Genomic DNA, 9,528 nt, shown 5'->3' on the forward strand with positions numbered 1-9,528 from the left:
TGCAAAACTCTTTGCAAATCTATGCACCACACTTTCCGAAATCTGCTCAATTGCACAAGTCAATGTACATAACCTGTGTAACGAATCCACTCTCGAATCTTGAGAGTCCACAAGAATGCATACATCCATAAAGTGTTCTCAACGTATGCGCATAAATTTGTTGAAAATCTCAACACACACTCTCTTCACTGAGAGAAAAACATCAATGCACAAAACAAGCGAACGACAAAGCTCTATCCGAGCTCCCTGAATGTAGCAAATCACCACAATATGCATACATAATCTTCAACTTTCCGAACACCCTGCAGCAAGCAAGTTAGCCAATATCTTCCAGACCATTCAAAATTTGTAGAAACTTCCTTCTGCAAAGTTGTAGTCTTGAAAAAACGAAAAATAGTGACGCAAAGGACCTGAAATAGGCTATTTTTATAGGTCAAAATAGATCTATAAAAATTTACAGTTATGTACCCTAGACGTGTAGGCACTCTGCCAAACGTACAGCAAAATCAATGCTGAATTTGGAAAAACTTTCAATTGGAAAGTTGTAGACCACAAAGCTTCCGGCATGGGGTACGAGAATCAAGCTGAAGATCGACCTTTTACTCAACCAAAATTATGTTGCAAAACAGTGCTGAAAATTTCACAGCTTCACCGCAATCTCTACCTCAATGTCATCGTGCTCTTTATATTCACCATGAGCTCTAATACCAATTGAAGTGCGCAAGTGGAAGTGTGTGTGTGAGTGTGTGCATCAATGGAGAAGAGAGAAGAAGAGGAGACTTTGTGTTTATATGGGCTAAAACTCACTCACAATATGTGACCTCCCTTATTCTATTGTCTACATAATGAATAAGTATAGTGGGTGGGCATCTGGTGTAACCGGCCACATGGGGCTTTACCCCAACAAAATCTATCTCCTGCATCTTTTGTTTTTGCGTAAAAGCCATGAAATTGGACCATTTTACAGACAGCTATAGAGGTAATCAATCATCATACATGTTTAATAAATACACATGCAATACTTTTTTAAACGTTTGCCAATGCACTTGGTACTTCTTTACTTCAGTACTAGATGATGTCAATATGCGTATGTCATACTATGTTCTCTGTCAATGTCCACCAAGCGAGACTAGTTCTCAAGAACAAAGAGGAAATTGGAAAAAGGAAGATTGCATGTATTTAGATTATTGAAAGAAAATTTGAGAGTGCTCTTGGTAAAATTCATTGTTGGTAATTCCAATAGAAGTTTCTTGCACTACTCGGTGAAGATGGATTTGTCGTCTTGGAATAGCATGCAATTGTATTTAAGTTTGAAAATCACATTGTTTGAAGATATGTTCATTAGCTTTGCATCTTTTGTTCACGGGTTTGAGAGATGTAGAGATGCAATTGTATATAAGGCTAAAATTCACATTGTTGAAAGCTATATTCATTAACTTTGCATCTTTTATCGTGGGGTTTGAGAGCTTTCACCTAGGCTGAGTGGTATAATCTCAAGTTCCATCAGCACTTTCCCAACATCTCCACACTCCTCTAAGAGTAGGGTAGAATTTACTATGACATGCCAATGTGAAGCAAAGCTTCTCTTTTCACCTTGTCTTTTCTTTTTCATTCACAAATGGCATTTTCACATTATCAAGTGGCATGATTGTAACATGAGACGCACTTTTCCTAAAAAGTGTATGATGTAGAAGAGAAGTTTTAAAGTCATAGGAACAATCCCAAGAGACCTCAAAGATCTATTCCACGAGTTTTGAACTCAACACCTGAATCTAAGGGTGGGTTCAGACTAGGCGGCGGAAGAGAAATGCAAAGGGGCGTGGATTCTTCATGGCGAAATTTGATTGGTTGGATTTGAGGCACTCTTCCGCCGGGTCGTCCATTTTTTTTGTGACCGCCCCGCCCCCTCGGAAGAGTTGATGGCCTCTCTCAACCCCCTTCACTTTTTCACTTTTCCTCCTCCACATTGTTCACACTAGGCGACGGCAGATTTGCGAAGTCTTGTTTCTTCCGCCACTTCAGTCTGAACCCAGCCTAAAGCTTTAGAAGCTTCTAAAGCTTGCGACTTGAGTTCGAATTCCATGGCTCATAGGTTTAGGGAGTTTATATATGTGTGTGTGTGTGTGTGTGTGTGTGTATATATGCAGCTATGCATGTAGACAGTTGGTGGTGATGATAAAATGCTGGTGAAAGTGGAAGCAGGCGCAACGTGGGCTCTCGATTTCTCCGAAAAAGGCCGAGACCCTTCTTCAATGTCGCAAGCAAAACCGTAAACTACTCTTCCCTGTGCTCCTCTCTCCCACTGCTTGCGAGACGTGGGTCGCTTCGTGAACCTCCCCCACATACAGGTAATAAGGAAGACGCCCACCATGACCTCCCTCTGTTGCTTTAATTTACTGCGCACGGGAGGACGAGATCTGAGAGAGAGAGAGAGAGAGAGAGGGAGAGAGTTGTTAACTTGTTTGTCTTTGCGTTAAGGCGAAAGGGAGTTGTTTGTCTGTGAATGAAAGCGAAAGCATAGAGCCTGGCCTGAGTATTGGCTTTTGTGAGTTGGACCACTTTTGATTGTGTGAGTGTGTCTTGTAGATGATATCGGGCTTTGGTGAATTGGGTCGCTTGTGTGTGTGTGCGCGCGCGCGGTGGGGGGGGCGGGGGGGTGGATTCTTGAGCTGCATGATTCTGATTCTTGAGAAAGGCCGCCTCAAGAGCCGAACCCGTGCCAGTAGGTAGCACGCCTTTTTGCAGTCTCTCTGTGTTGCTTCTCTCACACAACAGATTCATTGTGCATTTCCACACACACACACACACAAGAGAGAGAGAGAGAGAGAGAGAGAGAGAGAGAACGTGCTGAGTGCGTGTCACAAGGGCTATCTATCATTGTGATGGCCCATTTTGGACCTCTCTCTCTCACACACACACGCTGTAACCTTCAATCAGCCATTTTAATGTCTCTTTTTGCACTGGTGGATATCTTGCTTTGCCTTCACTTATGAGCAGTAGTTGCTTCCAAGATTTCTCTTAGGATTGGCCTTCCTGCCCAAATTTGTTAACCGTCAGTGACTTCGTCTGTGTCGATAGCTTATTGCACTGGCTTGCATTGCATCTGCACTGCATGTTTATCTCTCTCTCTCTCTCTCTCTCTCTCACACACACACACACACACACACACACAATTGCACACACACGCACAACCCTGGCTCAATTAGCCTTTCTCCCTCCAAATGTGCTTCTCTAAATGGACTCGAAGATTGAAGAGCTCGTGGGGGAACCCATCCTGCTCACAGAGGCATTGCGTAAAGCAATCGAAGAGGCTGACTCTTTCAAGCAAGACTGTGCTGAGCTGAATGAGAAAGTAGAGAAGCTTGCAAACCTCATTCGAACATTTGCCCGCTTGTTCAGTCATGGAAAGGGCAGTCTTTACGATCGCCCAGCAAAACGCATCATGTTGGAAGTATCAAAGACCCTAGAAAAGGCCAATTTACTTGTCAGAAAATGCAAAAGGAGTGGGGTTCTCAAGCGGGTGATGAATATCGTCTCCGTATCAGATTTTCGCAAGGTAAATAGCTCACTTGAAGGTGCCATAGGGGATGTGACGTGGCTTTTGAATTCATCGCCACACAGGCTTGATGGAAAAAGGGGAGGAATGGACGGTTTACCGCCCGTTGCAAGTACGGATCCAATGCTTGCCTGGGTGTGGGGGCAAGTAGCTCTTGTCCATGGAGGTAATCCAGTGGAGAAAGAAGAGGGTGCAAGCTATTTGGCCTCTTTGGCTTTTGACAATGATCGGAACCGAAAGCTTATTATTGAGGAAGGAGGAGTTCCACCATTGCTGCGTCTGCTCAAAGAAGGAACCAACATAGGGGGTCGCATAGCTGCTGCAAATGCGCTTGGAGCGCTTGCAGCGGATTACGAACGTGTGCAACAGATACACGACAGCGGTGCAATTCCAGTGTTTGTGCATATTTTGCAAGACGGGCCCATGAAAGTGCAAGCAAAAGTTGCTTGGGTTATTGGCAAGATGGTCTCACAAGCCCCAGAAGCACAAACTGCATTTTCGACAGAGAGTATAATACGGCCTCTTGTGTCGCTACTTGTTTTTGAGACAATTGACAGTAGCCCACAAAATAAGACTTTTAGAAGCAACACAATGCACAATCTTTCGAGGGGCACTGCGGCCATAAGGAGCCCCTCTGTAGTAGAGGGCAAAGCTTGCATGAAGAGCATCAAATCTGACAACGGGAGGCTGGACGACCAATGGGAAGCGAATTCAACACATTTCGATTTTTGCCTTGATCGTCCATGGGGAAGTCCGGACATTGCCACACATAAAGAGGCAAAACCAAGGCGAATTCGCCATTTGAGAGGCTTCAGCGACTCATACTATTTCCATGGATTCTCAAGCAGAGAGCTCCTGAAAAAGGAAAGAGAAAATGAAGACCCTGAGACAAGAAAGGATCTCAAAGTGCAAGTAACATATGCTCTTTGGAAGCTTGCAGAGAACAATGTGGATGCTAGCAAGAGAATCACTGATACCAAAGCGCTCGTCTGTTTTGCAAAACTCATCGAAAAGGAGAAATCTGCGGGTGAAGTGTTGAGAAATTCTGTGATGGCAGTCATGGAAATAGCAGGGGCAGCTGAGAGAGATGTGGAGCTTCGGCGGTCGGCTTTCAAGACAAGTTCGCCAGCGGCAAAAGCAGTTGTTGATCAGGTTTTGAGAGTGGTAGAAACAGAAGAATCAAATTTGCGGGTACCGTGCCTGAGAGCTATTGGGTGCTTATCTCGAACATTTCCTGCAAGGGAAACGAAAGTGATTGAGCCCCTTGTGAGACAGTTGAGCCATGCAGAGCTTGCGGTGGCCGGAGAAGCGGCGCATGCGCTAGAGAAATTTGCTCGGACAGGCAACTTTTTGCATCTAGAGCACTCCAAAACTATAGTGGATGCAGGGGCACTTCCGCACATTATACGTCTAGTATCCACAGATGACAAGGATGTGCAAGTGCGGGCGCTTCTCTTACTCTGCTATCTAGCAATGAATGCAGGAAATTTTGAAGCCTTTCGGGAGACATCTACACTGAAAGTGCTCAAGAGTTTTCTGCGAACCAGTGTATTGCAAGTTCAATCAGTAAGTGAAAATCTACCAGTGGCGATTCAGCATCTTGAGCTCTACCAGGCTACACCTCATTCATTTTACTAGGCTTGGAAAAGGAAGGGGAAGGAAGGTGGGTGGGTTGTGTGAGGGTTGGAAAGGAAAGGCAGGGGCTTAATTGCCCTGCATTCTTTTTGTCTTTAGTACATAAGCTTTAACTCATTCAACTTTGGATCAAACGTCGGTGATATTTTATGCTTTCTCTAAGGATGTGCATCATTGTCTTTCGTTTGTTGCAAAAAATTGCACTCATACACGCTTGCATGCTTCATAGTTACCATGAATGGAAAGTCGTGGGGAACAGAAACGGGCATGAATTGCTAGTCTGCCTGTTAAAGATACTCACATCTAAAACACGGAATGGGGATTCGGAACGGGAAGTCGGAGTGGCACTGGGAACGGGGAACGGAAGCCTGCAAATGGCCGTTCCCTGTAACTATGGTTTGCTTGAAGCTATAGGGAAAAGGGGCCATTTGTCGGACGGATACTGTTTAAGTTTAAGGCAATGGTCACGCGAGGCTTAGTTATCAGTTATTTGAACAAATAACTAAGCCTCATTCTTGGTCACACGCTAAAAGGAGCATTAAATGACTTACTAAGCCTACCCTTTGTAACTATGCCGAATTTGGCATAGTTGTGAAGCTCAAGGCATAGTTGGGAGGATGAATGAATAACTAAGCCTCGCGTGACCATGCAAGAGGCTTAGTTATTCATTAAATGCTTTTTTGTGCATAGTTGGCATAGTTATCAATAACTGATAACTAAGCCTCGCGCGACCATGCCCTAAACTACCCACGAATTGTAGCACGCAAGTGAATGGTTTGGATGGATGGCTAGAAGCGCTGATGCACGTTCCCTTGTTGGCTGGCTCATGAAATTGAGCATTCTGCGCGTTCTGAATTTTGAAGCTCATTTTTTAAATCTCAGGGACTGTATGGCTGTCAAAAAATTGCTAGAGGCCACCGCAACAGACGATATATATTTTGCTTGAATCTATGTTTGCATGTAAGTGCTTTGAGCTATCGTGAGCTGCTGTATCTGCATAAAACCTGGTGATTAAAGGGATATCACTTAACTGCTCTTAAGGCAGTGCCTTTACCCTCACATTCTGATTATGCTGAATGAGGCATCAAAAGGAACATTTCGGGCTGATTGAAACAAAAAAAAGGAAAACTAAACTTTCAGCACATAGACTAGAGCTTGGACTATCACTAAAAAAACCATAAGTCATTTTTTTAGCCAATTCAAGTTCTTGCAAGAATAGAACAAAACTATGCCAATGTAGAGACAATAGATGCATGCACATGGTAGTAGATCGTGTGTGGGTATTAATAACAAGAGTGAGTTTTTTGATTCAAGGAAAACAAAAAGATTTGTACTTGTCGACGGGTGCTAGCTCAGTTGGTAGAGTCATAGCCTATGTGCCTAAGGTCTTGGGTTCTATCCTCCCTTTGTGACATGAAGACATGTTCTAAGTCTTTAGGGACTGTTCCCATATGCCTCCACTATGGGAGTTGGGTGTGTGCGCGTGATGGGATGCCTCTCTCCCTACCTGTGAGGCCGTTGTACATAGGGTGTGTGCGTGTGCTTCAAAATTCTTGTACTCTCTAAAAAAGAAAAAAAGATTTGTACTTCTTTTGAACTCCAAAGTGGGATTTTGGACCCTGCTATCTACAAGATTACTTAGAGAGAATTATACTTTGCATGTGAAAGGCTTTATGACATTGAAGCTAGATGGGAGTGTTCATGAGAGCTTTTCACATAGACTACCTTTAGATGTCCTTACCTTTATCACATAAGGAATGGCCAAGTGAGGGGGGGATGTTTATCTTAGATTCCTATTCTTTAGCACAGTCTTTTGTGTTATTAAATCTAACGAGGCTGATGAGAATGGGCTTCAGCCCATGAACCTACCCTAGGACATTCACATGACATGACATTACATGATCATACTAGGTGCATTGGTTGACATCCAAATTAAGCCCCTTGCTTCTAGGGTTGACCACCCCTCTTCCCAAGGAAGCTTTCACACAGGCATTTGGCCTTTTAGTGAAGTGTACTAGATGTGGTAGTAGGGCTACCAAAAAAAGAGCCTTGAAAAGTGAGCAAAGAAAAAAAGAGTCTAAAAAATGAGCAATTAAGTAAAACTTAACTGAATAGACCAAGCTATTGAATTTATATCCTTTTTTTTTTGCCATACTCACAATTGTGAGTGAACACACTTTGCAAAGGTGCACGGCCGCTTCCAAAAGAGAGTTACTTAGATAGTTACATTTGGTGGATACACCAAAACCATGATGGCTTTGATTACTTGCTTTCACTCTTTAGAGTTCTTGTGTTTTCCAATATAAATGATCACTTCTTTCTTTCTTGGATAATCTCTTTTGAGGCTGGTTGTCAAGTGGCCGTTTTCGAAGATGCACCAGTTCCTAGACTTTCAAACTTGTTTGAAATAGCAGAAGCGAACAATTTGTGTGTAGATCAGGGTGGCTTGGTTTTTCCAAATCTTTCCTCCCAAGAATAGGTTGTTCTTGAAGAGTCTGATCTTTTAGTTAATTCATATCTCAATTTAATGTTCTCATAATCATAGTTTGTTAATTTAGAAAGAGAATTAATTACATAAAAGGTCATATTCAAAGTGGAATATAGATCGCAAATGAAAGAAAAATAACAAGGAAAAAATACTAGAGATAAAATGATCACCACCATAGGACCTCGTACGTCTCTTTAAGCTCGTTGGGTATGCTTTGATACACTCCATTTTGTCACTTCAAGATATTTATCAAATTGTCCCAAATGAACTTGTGAGAAATAATGTGCGTTGTTCTGCATCATTTATACAACTTTTGAAAAATTAGACGTCTTTCAAAAGATTGTCTTGAATAGGAGCCCCATCCTGCCCAATACTTATGGGCCTTGCAGGCATGTATTTGTCTTCTATGGTATAAGAGCAGATTTTGGTTATGCTGCAAATGATGTGGAGTATGGTAGCATCGAATTCCTAGGATTTTCTTGCTAATTGTGGGGGCACAAAAAGAGCACTACAAGCAAGGAAGGTTTCCTACACTCACAATTGTGAGTACGGAAAAAAAAAAGAGAACTTAGTTTTTGAGGTTGCAAATGACCTCGACAAGACTTCAAGACAGAGAAGATATGGTCACTAGTAATTGGGCTAGATGCAAAATATTAAGGGCACTCGATCAAGCCCTAATTTCTTAAGATTTACTCTGTTTTACCTCCTCAAATATTTTCACTCACTTCAAAATGGTGATGAGAAGCACTTTTTGGCTTTCTAAAAGAAGCCATAGAGAAGAGTTGAGTTAGGCATACTTTTAATGTTTTCAGTGATGAGTGACACTTACCTTAAATGTTATTTTAGTTTTAAAATATTAAATGGATATTTATATTTCACCTTCCATTTCACATTCTGACATGTCTTAACTTTTCTTACATTCTATTGTTTTAGAATGCTAAAATAAAGCTCCACCTTGCATAATTCTAGTAAATTCTATACATACATACATGCATATATACATACGCATAATTTTATTTATTTATTTATGTGCACACACACATACACACATATATAAATGAGTTCTTTTTATATCACCTTTCATTTCACAGTTCACATGGCTTGACTTTTCTTGCATTCTATAGCTTGATTCTAGTCAGTGTTCGAGAAAGTTTCTTTTATTAAGCAGCCTTTGGTTGCAAAGAAGAAAACCAAAAATACTAGCAAAAATTTTAAAGTATGCAAGATTTTTGAACTATTTTCTCACATATTTCACCGATTTTTCTTCCCTTTACCATGGTTTCCAACCGGCTACTCGTGATTTTCAACCGGCTCAAGGCTAAGCTGAGGCAATTCTTTCTTGAACATTGAAATTTCTTGTTAAACTCAACCTAATGATTTTATCACTTCACTTGTTTTAGTCCTTTCCCTCCACATTATATAAAGAAGAGTTTTGTGAAAGTTTAAATGTGAGACAGGCTAAAGGTTAAGTTTCTACATCATACCTAAATTTGAAAGCTTATAAGCCCTTAAAACGATACTTGTCAAAACAAAACCATGGTTGGATCTCATGGCACTTGTTGTGGGGTCACTACAATAAAAAAAATACCTATCACGTGGGTTCAACGTTAAGGATAATTTTGTTTTGCATTTTCTCGCATTTCTATGCACCGAAGAGTATTGGAGAAATAATGTTGAAGAAAAATATACAAATTGAATAGGAAAAGGGCCCCTTTTGTTGGTGAAAAATTCATAGCTAAACAGTTTTTCAAATAGTCCTTGAATGCATGTGATATATAGGTTTTACATACAATGACCCCTCCAATGTTATGTATGAGATGTGTAATGTAACTTTTTGGTTTTTCAATTT

The 9,528-nt window shown here is 41.4% G+C and overlaps 1 protein-coding gene across 1 annotated transcript; it reads left to right on the forward strand.

Moving 5' to 3' along the window:
* Positions 1–2,686: 2,686 nt before the first annotated feature.
* Positions 2,687–5,373, forward strand: LOC147444013 (uncharacterized). The gene has a single exon (XM_086526772.1). It carries the CDS (start codon positions 3,236–3,238, stop codon positions 5,192–5,194), a length of 1,959 nt encoding a protein of 652 aa, XP_086382898.1. The 5' UTR covers positions 2,687–3,235; the 3' UTR covers positions 5,195–5,373.
* The last annotated feature ends 4,155 nt before the right edge of the window (positions 5,374–9,528 follow it).

The sequence above is a fragment of the Adiantum capillus-veneris genome, chromosome 13 (assembly GCF_014529385.1).
Source record: "Adiantum capillus-veneris isolate H3 chromosome 13, ASM1452938v2, whole genome shotgun sequence".
Taxonomy (NCBI): Eukaryota; Viridiplantae; Streptophyta; class Polypodiopsida; order Polypodiales; family Pteridaceae; genus Adiantum; species Adiantum capillus-veneris.

Excerpts from the sequence above, each read along its gene's own strand:
- LOC147444013 (XM_086526772.1), top strand. The coding sequence starts at position 3,236 with ATGGACTCGAAGATTGAAGAGCTCGTGGGGGAACCCATCCTGCTCACA.